General features: G+C 56.6%; 1 protein-coding gene across 1 annotated transcript in view; it reads right to left on the bottom strand.

The window, feature by feature from the left end:
- Positions 1 to 2,438: 2,438 nt before the first annotated feature.
- DNAAF5 (dynein axonemal assembly factor 5) overlaps positions 2,439 to 14,757 on the bottom strand; it is a 62,388-nt gene continuing 50,069 nt past the window's right edge. The window contains exons 12-13 of the mRNA XM_054494874.2: positions 10,404 to 10,595; positions 2,439 to 3,397 (exon numbers count right to left, since the gene is read on the bottom strand). Coding sequence (XP_054350849.1) covers positions 3,261 to 3,397; positions 10,404 to 10,595 — 329 coding nt within the window. The 3' untranslated portion in view covers positions 2,439 to 3,260. The remainder of the gene's footprint in view (positions 3,398 to 10,403; positions 10,596 to 14,757) is intronic.

Raw genomic sequence — 14,757 nt, 5'->3', positions numbered from 1 at the left:
ACCAGAGGGTGGTGAGGGTGTCTAGGGTAGGGGATGTGAGTCCATGGGGCAGGCTCAGCCACGCATGCTGACCTCCCAACCTGGACACTCCAGCCATCCCCAAGGCTGACCTCCCCCAACCCTGACACCCCCCCAGGAGTGACCTCCCCCAACCCAGACACCCCCCAATAGTGACCTCCCCCAACCCAGATACCACCAGGCTGACCTCCCCCAACCCAGACACCCCCGAAGGCTGACCTCCCCCAACCCAGACACCCCCCAAGGCTGACCTCCCCCAACCCAGACACCCCCCAAGGGTGACCTCCCCCAACCCAGACACCCCCCAAGGCTGACCTCCCCCAACCCAGACACCCCCAAGGCTGACCTCCCCCAACCCAGACACCACAAGGCTGACCTCCCCCAACCCAGACACCCCCTAAGGCTGACCTCTCCCAACCCAGACACCACAAGGCTGACCTCCCCCAACCCAGACACCACAAGGCTGACCTCCCCCAACCCAGACACCCCCCAAGGCTGACCTCCCCCAACCCAGACACCACAAGGCTGACCTCTCCCAACCCAGACACCACAAGGCTGACCTCCCCCAACCCAGACACCCCAAGGCTGACCTCCCCCAACCCAGACACCACAAGGCTGACCTCCCCCAACCCAGACACCCCCCAAGGCTGACCTCCCCCAACCCAGACACCACAAGGCTGACCTCCCCCAACCCAGACGCCCCCCAAGGCTGACCTCCCCCAACCCAGACACCACAAGGCTGACCTCCCCCAACCCAGACACCCCCCAAGGCTGACCTCTCCCAACCCAGACACCACAAGGCTGACCTCCCCCAACCCAGACACCCCTCAAGGCTGACCTCCCCCAACCCAGACACCACAAGGCTGACCTCCCCCAACCCAGACACCCCTCAAGGCTGACCTCCCCCAACCCAGATACCACAAGGCTGACCTCCCCCAACCCAGACACCCCTCAAGGCTGACCTCCCCCAACCCAGACACCACAAGGCTGACCTCCCCCAACCCAGACACCCCTCAAGGCTGACCTCCCCCAACCCAGACACCACAAGGCTGACCTCCCCCAACCCAGACACCCCCCAAGGCTGACCTCTCCCAACCCAGACACCACAAGGCTGACCTCCCCCAACCCAGACACCCCTCAAGGCTGACCTCTCCCAACCCAGACACCCCTCAAGGCTGACCTCTCCCAACCCAGACACCACAAGGCTGACCTCCCCCAACCCAGACACCCCTCAAGGCTGACCTCTCCCAACCCAGACACCACAAGGCTGACCTCCCCCAACCCAGACACCACAAGGCTGACCTCCCCCAACCCAGACACCACAAGGCTGACCTCCCCCAACCCAGACACCCCCCAAGGCTGACCTCTCCCAACCCAGACACCACAAGGCTGACCTCCCCCAACCCAGACACCACAAGGCTGACCTCCCCCAACCCAGACACCCCCCAAGGCTGACCTCTCCCAACCCAGACACCACAAGGCTGACCTCCCCCAACCCAGACACCCCTCAAGGCTGACCTCTCCCAACCCAGACACCACAAGGCTGACCTCCCCCAACCCAGACACCCCCCAAGGCTGACCTCTCCCAACCCAGACACCACAAGGCTGACCTCCCCCAACCCAGACACCACAAGGCTGACCTCCCCCAACCCAGATACCCCCCAAGGCTGACCTCCCCCAACCCAGACACCCCCCAAGACTGACCTCCCCCAACCCAGACACCCCCCAAGGCTGACCTCCCCCAACCGAGACACCACAAGGCTGACCTCCCCCAAGCCAGATACCCCCCAAGGCTGACCTCACCCGACCCTGACACCCCCCGAGGTTGACCTCCCTCAACCTAGACACCCCCCAAGGCTGACCTCTCCCCCCGGCGTCCCCCCCAAGGCTGGCCTCCCACAACCTGGACACCCCAGCCACCCCCAAGGCTGACCTCTCCCACCCAGACAATCCCAAAGGTGACCTTCCTCCACCCGGACAAAACACCCTCCACCAAGGTTGATGTCCCCCAACTCTGAAACTACCCACCATCCAGATTGACCTCTGCACCTGGACACCCCAGCTGCCAACCAAGGCTGACCTCCCCCTACCCAGACACCCCCAAGGCTGGCCTGCCCCCACCCTGATGCCCCCAAGGCTGACCTCCCCCAACCCTGATGCCCCCCAAGGCTGACCTCCCCCCACCCTGACACCCCCAAGGCTGGCCTGCCCCGACTCTGATGCCCTAGCCCCTCTGGAGGTGAATCGTATGGGGCCCTCCTTACTGGGGGTGTTGCCTGAATGTTGGGAGTGTCTGCCCCCTGGTGTCCAGAGGGGGACACTACGACACCCCGGAGAGGAACCCTACAATTCTAGAGGCTGGGATCCCTGCCTGACATGTCGGTTAGTTACCAACCCACAAAGTCAGGCATACACAATCATTATAACAAATATTCTTAATTAAATTTTCAAACATGAAAGTATAAATGTTAATATTTGTTGAAAAATATACACAGCATTTCCCCCTTGTGTGAACAGAACGGCTTCCGGTAACACTACCCACTTACAATGAGCTCTTTTAGGCACTTGGGTGTAGAATGTACGAGAGGGAAACGCAACTTTACTTTCCTGCTACCTATAGGGGCAACCACAATAAGATCCGATGAAATATTGTTTTCAACACTGTCAGCATCACTGACTTAAAACATACGGTGACCGGACATATAACCTTTAAAGGCCCAGTATATTTAAAACAGGAGAAATTTGGTAAGTTGTTAAGATTCCAAATTCCTTTTAGTCTTTTCACTGAGATATTAAATTTCAGGAGAAAGAACCCAAAAAGAGATTTCATTTCTTTATAATCACTTTGGCTTTTTTGTTTTTTGTTAAATAGGTAAAAACTTTCTTGGTGAGCATCTAAGCAGGATGGAACCGATAATTCACGAACCCAGCTGCGCACGTGAGGCTTAAAAACTAAGATGATGCTGATCTGGCTGCAGGAGCAGCAGCTGCGATTTACTTTTAATTTCAAATCAGCTGTAGACGTTTGGGAGCCCTCTCGATGAACGGTACAAATCACATAAAATGCAGAATCCACTCAGAGGCTGTTATTCCAGGGAAAGAGCGGGCAGGTGTCCTGAGGAGTACATTCTTGCCGTCATAGTCTTGCTGTTGGCACAGAGGTGCCTTGTTTATGAGATTTAAAGGCCACAAACTCCGGCTCAGGTGGGGACAAGGGTGTGCTGTGGCTCGCACCAGCGTGGTCACTGTGTGGCTGGCACGGCCTGCACGTGCTGCAGGAGCTGCTCGCAGTAGGTGGCTGAGCGGTGCTTGTGGATGACGGCCTCCGTCTCCCTCACCAGGAGATCTGGGAACAGCCCACTGCCCTCTTTGAGGACCTCTGTAAAATAGCAAAACAGCTTGAACATGCCAGAAATAAACATGAAACCAATCTTACCTCTCGTGCAAACTGCCTTTGTATTAAAGTTCAAGCATCTGTAAAAGCATTTGCAAATGACCTGACATTGTTGGGTGGATACACAGTAGTCACAATGTGGATACGAGTGACCCGACTCACAATGTGGGTACGAGTGACCTGACGCTGCTGGATGGGTGCACAGTAGTCACAATGTGGATACGAGTGACCCGACTCACAATGTGGGTACGAATGACCTGACGCTGCTGGATGGGGACACAGTAGTCACAATGTGGATACGAGTGACCCGACTCACAATGTGGGTACGAGTGACCCGACTCACAATGTGGATACGAGTGACCCGACTCACAATGTGGATACGAGTGACCCGACTCACAATGTGGGTACGAGTGACCCGACTCACAATGTGGGTACGACTGACCCGACTCACAATGTGGATACGAGTGACCCGACTCACAATGTGGGTACGAATGACCTGACGCTGCTGGATGGGGACACAGTAGTCACAATGTGGATACGAGTGACCCGACTCACAATGTGGGTACGAGTGACCCGACTCACAATGTGGATACGAGTGACCCGACTCACAATGTGGATACGAGTGACCCGACTCACAATGTGGGTACGAGTGACCCGACTCACAATGTGGGTACGACTGACCCGACTCACAATGTGGATACGAGTGACCCGACTCACAATGTGGATACGAGTGACCCGACTCACAATGTGGGTACGAGTGACCCGACTCACAATGTGGATACGAGTGACCCGACTCACAATGTGGATACGAGTGACCCGACTCACAATGTGGATACGAGTGACCCGACTCACAATGTGGATACGAGTGACCCGACTCACAATGTGGGTACGAGTGACCCGACTCACAATGTGGATACGAGTGACCCGACTCACAATGTGGGTACGAATGACCTGACGCTGCTGGATGGGTGCACAGTAGTCACAATGTGGATACGAGTGACCCGACTCACAATGTGGAGACGAGTGACCCGACTCACAATGTGGAGACGAGTGACCCGACTCACAATGTGGGTACGAGTGACCCGACTCACAATGTGGGTACGAATGACCTGACGCTGCTGGATGGGTGCACAGTAGTCACAATGTGGATACGAGTGACCCGACTCACAATGTGGATACGAGTGACCCGACTCACAATGTGGGTACGACTGACCCGACTCACAATGTGGGTACGAATGACCTGACGCTGCTGGATGGGTGCACAGTAGTCACAATGTGGAGACGAGTGACCCGACTCACAATGTGGGTACGAGTGACCTGACGCTGCTGGATGGGTGCACAGTAGTCACAATGTGGAGACGAGTGACCCGACTCACAATGTGGGTACGAGTGACCTGACGCTGCTGGATGGGGACACAGTAGTCACAATGTGGAGACGAGTGACCCGACTCACAATGTGGGTACGAGTGACCTGACGCTGCTGGATGGGGACACAGTAGTCACAATGTGGATACGAGTGACCCGACTCACAATGTGGATACGAGTGACCCGACTCACAATGTGGGTACGACTGACCCGACTCACAATGTGGGTACGAGTGACCTGACGCTGCTGGATGGGTGCACAGTAGTCACAATGTGGAGACGAGTGACCCGACTCACAATGTGGGTACGAATGACCTGACGCTGCTGGACGGGTGCACAGTAGTCACAATGTGGATACGAGTGACCTGATCCTGCTGGATGGGTGTCCAGTGGTCATAACGTGGATACAAGTGACCTGACGCTGCTGGCCACGTGCATGGCAGTCCCAGTGTGGACAGGAGCGACCTGATGCAGCGGATGGGTGCGTGGCAGTCATAACGTGGATACAAGTGAGCTGACACTCTGGACGGGTGGACAGCAGTCAGAACGTGGATACGAATGACCTGAGTCACAACGTGGACACAAGTGACCTGATGCTGCCGGTGGTCACTATGGAATACGAGGAACCTGATGCTGCTGGGTGGGTGCATGGCAGTCGTAACGTGGATACAACCCGGCAGTCACAACGTGGATTCAAAGAACTTAAAATCGCCTCCTGGCAGTTGTTGGCAGACCATGAAATGATGTCCTGCAGAGTCTTCAGGTGGCATTTTTGGGCTTAGAAACAGGTTTCACAGGAGCAAATACACAGGCTCGGAAAAACAGACGACTTTCTTACCCAATTTGCTGATGCCAATTCACCTGCTGCAGTGACTGCAAACCTCCCACGAGCCAGGCACCACCGACACAGCCGGAAATGAACCCATGCTTACGGAGGGTTCATCAGGAAGCAGTGGCCGATGATGAAAATCAGGAAGGCAAACGTGTCAGGGGCTCATGGTGGTGTGTGTGATGTGGGCAGTGGGAGCTGCAGGGGTCGGGGCCAGTAACGGCTGGGCGTGTCTAGCTGAGGCAGGAAGGGGATGGGGAGGTTGCTGCAGTGGCTGGGGAGTCTTATCAGATTCTGCTGGGAGTTAAGAGGGGATCCAGGAGGACCTCAAGGTCTCTGTCTTCAATCTTGAGGACAGATGGCCACTGAGCCACTGAGGGTGGGGGGACCCGGCAGGCAGAGTCAGGGAGGTGGATAGCGGCCCAGGGTTCGGCACCAGGCAGCTGCACTCGTGTGTGGAGCTGAGGCCAGGAGAAGAGCTCTGAGGGAGCGGTGCAGACACAGCAGAGGAGCAGTGAGGGGCCCACATGGGCGAGGGAAAGACCAGGAGGCTGAGCACGGGTGTCCCGCAGCCAGAGGAGGGTGCGTGGCCACCAGCTGTGCCTGGCGCTGCTCAGAGGTGCAGGCAGGTGGACGGCCGCAGATGCCTGCCACGGGCTCAGGGCCTCGAGGAGCGGTAAGGCGGGCTGCTTCCAGGGAGCCTGCTGCCAGGTGGATGTGCGGTGGGGGACGTGGGGGCGGCGTCCAGGGCATCTGTGTTTCATTTTTTTTAAAGACAGGAGAAAGAATGGCCTGGACCGTGCAATGGGGGGAGACGCCCTGTGCGGTCCTGGGGAGACGAGAGGGCCGGGGCTGCAGGCTGAGCTGGTGGTGCACAGGGGCACTGGTCTCCTCAGACCAGAGCAACGTCCTGAGAGCGAGTGAAGCTGAGGCTGAGTCTAGGAGAAGCTCAGAACTCGGGTTGATGGTGCGTAGTGCAGGGCAGGAGAGCTGGGAGGGCGTAGGCAGGGCTGGGATTTGCCAGGGAGTGTGGGGAGCTGGGGGCGTGGCGTGGATCTGGCAGGACAGGCAGGGCTGGGATTTGTCAGGGAGTGTGGGGAGCTGGGGGCGTGGCGTGGATCTGGCAGGACGGGCTGTCCCAGCGAGGCCTGCGCGTGAGCTGCGGTACTCCTTTTAAACAATTTCCAATTGGTTTCCAATTCGCAGCTTCTTTCCGTGACCTGGAGAGGGCACGGGCCCCGCCGTGGATCGATGGGCTCTGGGGCTCCCTCACTGGCTGACAACCTGATTCCATGACTCAAGGCAAGGGCTCCCGACACAGGCTCCAAGGCCCTCGGGGTCCCCAGGACCCTTCAGGGGGTCTGTGAGTCAAAGCCAGGTTTGTGGTCACACGCAGAGCACGCCCGGCCTGCCTGTCACTGTGCTCACACCTGCGCAGATGCGGGAGCAGCTGAGCCCGCGCCCCCTGCCACACTCATCCTTGAGCACACGGCTTCACCTGCCACACTCGCCCTCACACACATGGCTTCCACCTGCCAGTGGGCACCATTAGGCCTGCGCCCACTGCCGAGGATACAAGTCAAGCTCTCACACACAAAATCAGAATTATCCAAAGCTTGGCCCTGCCACCACAGGCCTGGACTCTTCTGAGCCTGGTGCCGATGCAGGAGAGTTTCTGACGTTGCATAAGGAGAGCAGCCACACCAGGACCATCCGAGTTTCTGACGCTGCATGACGGGACGCGGCCACGCCAGGAAGGTCCGAGTTTCTGATGTTGCGTGAGGGGACGCGGCCACGCCAGGAAGGTCCGAGTTTCTGAAGCTGCCTGACGAGAGGCGGCCACGCCAGGAAGGTCCGAGTTTCTGATGTTGCGTGACGAGAGGCAGCCACGCCAGGAAGGTCCGAGTTTCTGACGCTGCGGTAGGGGACGCGGCCACGCCAGGAAGGTCCGAGTTTATGACGCTGCGTGACGAGAGGCGGCCACGCCAGGAAGGTCCGAGTTTCTGATGTTGCGTGAGGACACGTGGCCACGCCACGAAGGTCCGAGTTTCTGATGTTGCATGAGGACACGTGGCCACGCCACGAAGGTCCGAGTTTCTGACGCTGCCTGACGGGACGCGGCCACGCCAGGAAGGTCCGAGTTTCTGACGCTGCGTGACGGGACGCGGCCACGCCAGGAAGGTCCGAGTTTCTGACGCTGCGTGAGGCGACGCGGCCACGCCAGGAAGGTCCGAGTTTCTGATGTTGCATGAGGACACGTGGCCACGCCACGAAGGTCCGAGTTTCTGACGCTGCGTGACGGGACGCGGCCACGCCAGGAAGGTCCGAGTTTCTGACGCTGCGTGACGGGACGCGGCCACGCCAGGAAGGTCCGAGTTTCTGACGCTGCGTGAGGCGACGCGGCCACGCCAGGAAGGTCCGAGTTTCTGATGTTGCATGAGGACACGTGGCCACGCCACGAAGGTCCGAGTTTCTGATGCTGCGTGACGGGACGCGGCCACGCCAGGAAGGTCCGAGTTTCTGACGCTGCGTGACGGGACGCGGCCACGCCAGGAAGGTCCGAGTTTCTGACGCTGCGTGAGGCGACGCGGCCACGCCAGGAAGGTCCGAGTTTCTGATGTTGCATGAGGACACGTGGCCACGCCACGAAGGTCCGAGTTTCTGACGCTGCGTGACGGGACGCGGCCACGCCAGGAAGGTCCGAGTTTCTGACGCTGCGTGACGGGACGCGGCCACGCCAGGAAGGTCCGAGTTTCTGACGCTGCGTGACGGGACGCGGCCACGCCAGGAAGGTCCGAGTTTCTGACGCTGCGTGACGGGACGCGGCCACGCCAGGAAGGTCCCACATCGCGTAACGGGACGTAGCCATGCCGGGAAACCAGACGCAGCTGCGCCGGAAGGTCTAAGTAGTATTTTCGAAATGACGTCAAAAGGCAAAGTCAGCACATCCAGGCCCAGAGCTTCCACACAGCAAAGGGAAGAATGAGCAGAGTACAGCCCGCGGTGCGGGATGGGAGACCTATCTGCGAACCGCCGCCTGACAAGGGTTAATCACTGGAATATATGAGGAGCTCAGGCTCAATACGAGACAATCTAATACTCCAATTAAAAATGGGTAAAAGACGTGAACAGACGTCTCTCAAAAGACGGCATGGAAATGACAAACAGGCATCCGAAAAGGTGCCACCACCACCGCTCCTCCGAGAAATGCAGCTGGAAACGACAGTGAGACACCGTCTCCCCCCAGTTAAAATGGCTGCTATCCAGAGACAGGCAGAAACAAGTCCCGGCGCGGATGTGGAGACAAGGGAACGCTCACACGCTGCTGGTGCGAATGCAAATGAGTACCGCTTGGAGAACAGCCTGGAGGTCCCTCAGAAACTAAGCATAGAGCCCCATACAGTCGAGCAATCCCACTCCTGGGCAAATACCCAAAAGAGAGGAAATCAGCTATGGGGGAGAGCTGCACACGCACGCCGACTGCCCCACTGTTCCCGACAGCCAAGGTTTGGAAGCAACCGGGGTGTCCACGGACAGATGAAGGGAGAAGGAAAACACAGCACACACACAGTGGAATATTATTCAGCCACAAAAGAAATGAGATCCAGTCATTGGATCAACATGGAGGGAAGTGGAGGTCGCTATGTTAAGTGAAGTCAGTCAGGCACAGAAGGACAAATTCCGCACATTCTCATTTGTGGGAGCTAAAAATAAAAATAATTGAACTCATGGAGATAGAGCAGAAGGATGGCTCCCAGAGGCTCGGAAGGGGAATGGGGCAGGGAGGAGAGGTGGGGATGGTTAATGGGTACAAAAACAGAATAAGAGCTAGTATTTGATAGCACAACAGGGTGACTATGGTCAACAATAATTTATCACACATTTAAACATAACGAAAAGTATCACTGAATTATTTGTAACACAAAGAAAGGGTAAGTGTTTGAAGTGACGGGGACCCCATTTCCCCAATGTGATGACACACACTGCATGCCTGTATCACAGTATCACACATGCCTTATAAATATATACAACTACTGTGTACCCACAAAAATTAAAAATACAAATTTTATTTTAAAAAAAGCAAAGTCATTATATTCACCACCACCAACAAAACAAAACAAGAAGAAAAAAAAGCAAATCATTACATTCCAAGTGCGAGATGGACCAGCGGATTTTAATGCACTGAGCGTGGAAGGCTCTGTGGTGTGTGGCCTCAGGCCCTGTGCTGTGAGTGACCTTCAAGAGATGGTCATGTCGCTGTTGGTGTGGTATCGAAGAAGGCCCACGCCCATCTGAAAAGGCTAATACTCTTCTCTTGTCCAACTACACCTGAAGCCACAGGCGAGGCCAGATTATTTTCCACGTATTTCAACCAGAGCCATACACATCATGACTGACTGTATGGAAGATGTGAAAGTCCAGTGTCTTCTATCAAGCTACACATTTAAGACATTTGCAGAAATTGTTCTTGCAGATGATTTTGTTTCGGAAAATATTTTTCAAAAACACAAGTCATCTGTGTCAATATATACTGGGCTTACTATTGTTATTTTAAACAATTAACAAATATTCTAGAATGCTCTCAATTTTGATTTCTGTTAGAGGAAATGTCAGTGGCTATCACCACAAAGATAGCTGCTCTCAGGGCTTGCCAAGAACTCAAGAGTGTGGCAGGCTGGAGCTGAGGCTCCTCCTGTGCCCCAGGGCCCTGCGGCAGGTCACACGGTTCAGCTACAGAGGCCCGTGGCAGGCGCTGAAAGCAGGCATCGGAACGAAGGCCAAGTCGTCAGAGTCTCACCTAAAATTGCATCCTGGATGGCCCTCTCTGGATCATCAAGGTGAACCAGCAACTCTCGGTACAGGTACTGGACACTGCTCTGATAGTAGGACTTTCCGTCGGCACCCTTGACACACTGCAGCCAGGTGACCAGGGTGGAGGCGGCTGCCATCCTCACATCGTTGGAAACGTCGTCCAGGCGTTTTAAGAGTTCTGGAAGGAGGGGGCGAGACAGGTGTGTGAGTCTAGAGCAGACGTTTCATGTCTCAACATCCGCAAAGGCACTTAGTTCACACTCCCATGGGACGCCTGCCCTGGGGTCCTCGGAACCCCTCACCTCACGGGAGACTCCGAGCATCTCGAGCCACATGCAAGGTGCTCCTGGCGACCTGGGACCCCCGAACCAACAGAGTGGAGGCGGCCCAGGCCCTGCTGCGGCCCCTGGAATAACCTGCCCTGCAGGCGCGAAGCCTCCCTGTAGCTGTAGCTGTGTGCTCACCTGGCCCTCCACTTCCTGCTCCCAGATGCTCAGATCCCCGAGCTGGCCACCCCACCCAGCTCCGACCCTGCCCTCCCACCAGAGCTGAGGACTCAGTGACAGACAACCCTCTACTGTGGTCAGTTTTCTGCTGCTGAAAACAGGAGGATGATCCTTCCCGACGGGTAGAAACTTATGAGGTTAATGGACATAATTTTTATCAAACTTATGCTTTTTTTTACATCAACTTAAAAAAATCTTTGGCACCCCCTTCTGTGTATCATCCGGAGATTCGCAGATGACCGAGTCGCAAAACCACCCAGAGGCCCATCTTCCCGACGCTGGGAGGGGCGGCTGCCCGCGCCTGGCACGAGGCCCATCTTCCCGCTGCAGATGCGAGGGTGGGCTGGGTATCTGCTGCTTTTGCAATGTGGAGGGCATGATCCACCCTCAGTAGGAGGTTCCTGTGTAACGAAAGGCATGAAAAACATCCAAAGTTCAGGCCATCCTACCAAGCCAGGCTTTGAGACAAGTGGGACCCAGTGGGTTAACTCCTGGCAGATGTCCAGGCGCTTCCCTGAGGGTTCTGGGCCCTGAGGGTGCTGGGCTTTCCAGCCACCAAACACAGGCACCAAGGAGGGGCCTTCCAGCCACCAAACACAGGCACCAAGGCAGAAGCCGCGGAGCGCATCCAGGCATTAGGGCGCCAAACCCTGAAGCAGCCCTGCACGGCGGGAGCCCTCACTGCACGGCGGGAGCCCTCGCTGCACAGGGGGTATGCTCACTGCACGGCAGGTGCCCTCGCTGCACGGGGGGTATGCTCACAGCATGGCAGGTGCCCTCGCTGCACGGGGGGTATGCTCACTGCACAGTGGGTGCCCTCGCTGCACGGGGGGTATGCTCACGGCACGGCGGTAACCCTCACTGCACGGCGGGAGCCCTCGCTGCACGGGGGGTATGCTCACTGCACGGCAGGTGCCCTCACTGCATGGGGGTATGCTCACGGCACGGCGGTAACCCTCACTGCACGGGGGGTATGGTCACTGCACGGCGGGAGCCCTCGCTGCACGGGGGGTATGCTCACGGCACGGCAGGAGCCCTCACTGCACAGGGGGTATGCTCACAGCACGGCAGGTGCCCTCGCTGCACGGGGGGTATGCTCACTGCACGGCAGGTGCCCTCGCTGCACGGGGGGTATGCTCACTGCACAGTGGGTGCCCTCGCTGCACGGGGGGTATGCTCACTGCACGGCGGGAGCCCTCGCTGCACGGGGGGTATGCTCACTGCACGGCAGGTGCCCTCACTGCATGGGGGTATGCTCACGGCACGGCAGGAGCCCTCACTGCACGGGGGGTATGCTCACGGCACGGCGGGAGCCCTCGCTGCACGGGTCTCAGGAGGAAGGACGGAGTCATATGCTCAACTCACCCCAGGTCGTCCCGCTAGCAAACATCTATGGGCCCGGACAGGATCCTCTGAGGCCTCCCGCTGGCGCGGTCAACTATGGAATTGCACAGAGTGGCGTTGGCTATTGTGTTTTTACGATGGTCACTCCCTGGACGGCCTGCAGGTCCACTTTTGTACCAGTTTAGGGTTCCTTTCATGCACGACTAAGCCAGGCAGAATCGGCTCACGCTGGCCTGTCCGCTGTTCACGTTTGTGTCTGTCTGTTCTGGGAGGCCTGGGTGCCTGTGCTCCCAACTCAGGACATCCTTCCCTTCCCCACCAAGGAGGCCACGATTTGTCCAACGCTTCACCCTGGGAAGCCCAGAGCTGGCACTAATGGGCAAGGGGCCTCTCAAGGAACGTTTTGTAGTGAAAATAAACAGGGGGCTGTGGCCCAGACGCCCAAACGCGCTCAGACGCCCTCAGACGCCCAAACGTGTGCAGCCTTTCCGCCGGCTCCTGTTTTAAAAAGTGAGTGAATTCCCAACAATCGCATGGACTGAACTTGTTCCAGAGTCAGTGGGAACAGGATGTTTGTTAACGAAAGAATAAAAACAGAAAAGCAAAGGTGAGAGAATGATTGACAAAGGCCCCCGGACCTCAGAGTTCAGCAGGCGGCAGTTTTTCTGCCCAGTGCCGTGTGTACTGTGAATCTGAAAATTCATGTCTGTCTCCAGTTCTGGAAGATTCTGAAGCACCATCTCTCCTCCATTCTCTTCTCCTGGGATTCAGAAAAGCCCGGGAGCCTCTCGGCCCACTCGGCGCCTCTCCATCCCGTGTCCTCCGCCCGCTCCAGGCCCCGCGTCCCTCCCTGTCCCGTGTCCTCCGCCCGCCCCAGGCCCCGCGCCCCTCTCTGTCCCGTGATCTCGGGGAATTCCACATTCCTGGCTCTCACGTCACTAATTGTTTTCAGGCACATTCAGTCTAGAGTTGACCCAATGCACAGAGTGTGAAGTTCCGATGACTCCATTCATTTCCGGGAATTAGTAAGAACCATCTTTTAAAAACTACTAAACATTTCTGGCATAAATACACAAAGTACAGATAATCACATAAAGTAGAGCTAATCAGGAAAGCCTGAGTGGCCGCTTCCCGCCCACCCCATCCCCTTCCTCCCTCGCTGGGTAACTCCTTTCCTGAAAGTAGCGCCAGCACACCATTCCGTGTCACTCCGGACTTCCCAGCGATCGTTTCCATTTCCATCTGTTCTTTATTCCTGCTTGTCTTCTTGTTTCTCAACTTGTTTTTTAGTGGATGTTGTTCTTTTAGCTTTTTGAGGATCTTAAACACGCCTCAAAAAAGGTAACTTTGAGGTGGTTCTATTATCGGCACTTCCTTCCCGGGCTGGGTGCGAGGCCGCCCTTAGCGCCGGGTCTCCGGTGTTCTGAGGCAGCAGTCCCCAACCTTTCTGGCACCAGGCGCTGGTTTCATGGAAGACAATTTTCCATGGACCAGGGGGTGGGATGGTTTCGGGATGATTCACGTGCGTTACATTTATTGTAGATGTTATTTCTATGATGACATTATAACATATGATAATTCTACAACTCATCATCATGTAGAATCAGTGGGAGCCTGAGCTTGTTTTCCTGCAACTGGATGGTCCCATCTGGGGACGACGGGAGACAATGGCGGATCATCAGGCACTAGTTTCATAAGGAGCATCAGCCTGGATCACTCACATGCACAGTTCACAACAGGATTTGTGGTCCTGTGAGAATCTAATGCCGTTGCTGATCTGACGGGAGGCAGACCTCAGGTGGTAATGCGAGAGATGGGGAGCAGCTGTAAACACAGATGAAGCTTCGCTCACCCACCTCTCACCTCCTGCTGCGCGGTCTGGTTCCTAACAGGACCCAGACAGGTACTGGTCCATGGGCTGGGTGGCGGGGGCCCTGTCCTGAGGGGTTTGTGTGCAGGCTGCCCTGAGTGAGGGGTTCTCCGAATTCATGACTGTTCAGTGCTGCTTCTTTTCGGGGGCTTCAAGCCGACCACTCCATTCCCCTCCCCAGCGCTTGCTCTCACCTGGGGTTGGTCTGGGGTTTGGGCTCCAGGAGGCGGAGACACTGAGGCTGTGCCCCTGGTCCTGCTGCAGGGTGGCCCGGCCCCGTCTCCCCACAGGCAGCTCCAGCTGCCCCACCCTAAGGGCACTGCTCTAGGGGGACCCTGCAACCCTTAAGGGCCCCACTCCCGGCCGCGTGGAAGCTGAGCCTTGTTACCCCCACCCAGTGCTGGTTTGGAGACCTCTGCCTTGCTCCTTGCTGTGCCATTTAATTTGTGGTATTTCATCTGTCATTGCTGTTTGTTCTCATAGTACCAACTTGAACAGAAGTCAAAGAGGAGCATTTTCTTTTTTTTTTTGAGACGGAGTCTGGCTCTGTCACCTAGGCTGGAGTGCAATGATACGATCTTGGCTCACTGCAACCTCCACCTCCTGAGTTCAAGCGATTC

This window comes from Pongo pygmaeus, chromosome 6, assembly GCF_028885625.2.
Source record: "Pongo pygmaeus isolate AG05252 chromosome 6, NHGRI_mPonPyg2-v2.0_pri, whole genome shotgun sequence".
In the NCBI taxonomy this organism is placed as follows: Eukaryota; Metazoa; Chordata; class Mammalia; order Primates; family Hominidae; genus Pongo; species Pongo pygmaeus.
The sequence above is the reverse complement of the archived record's forward strand: the minus strand, read 5'-3'. Positions and strand labels throughout refer to the sequence as shown.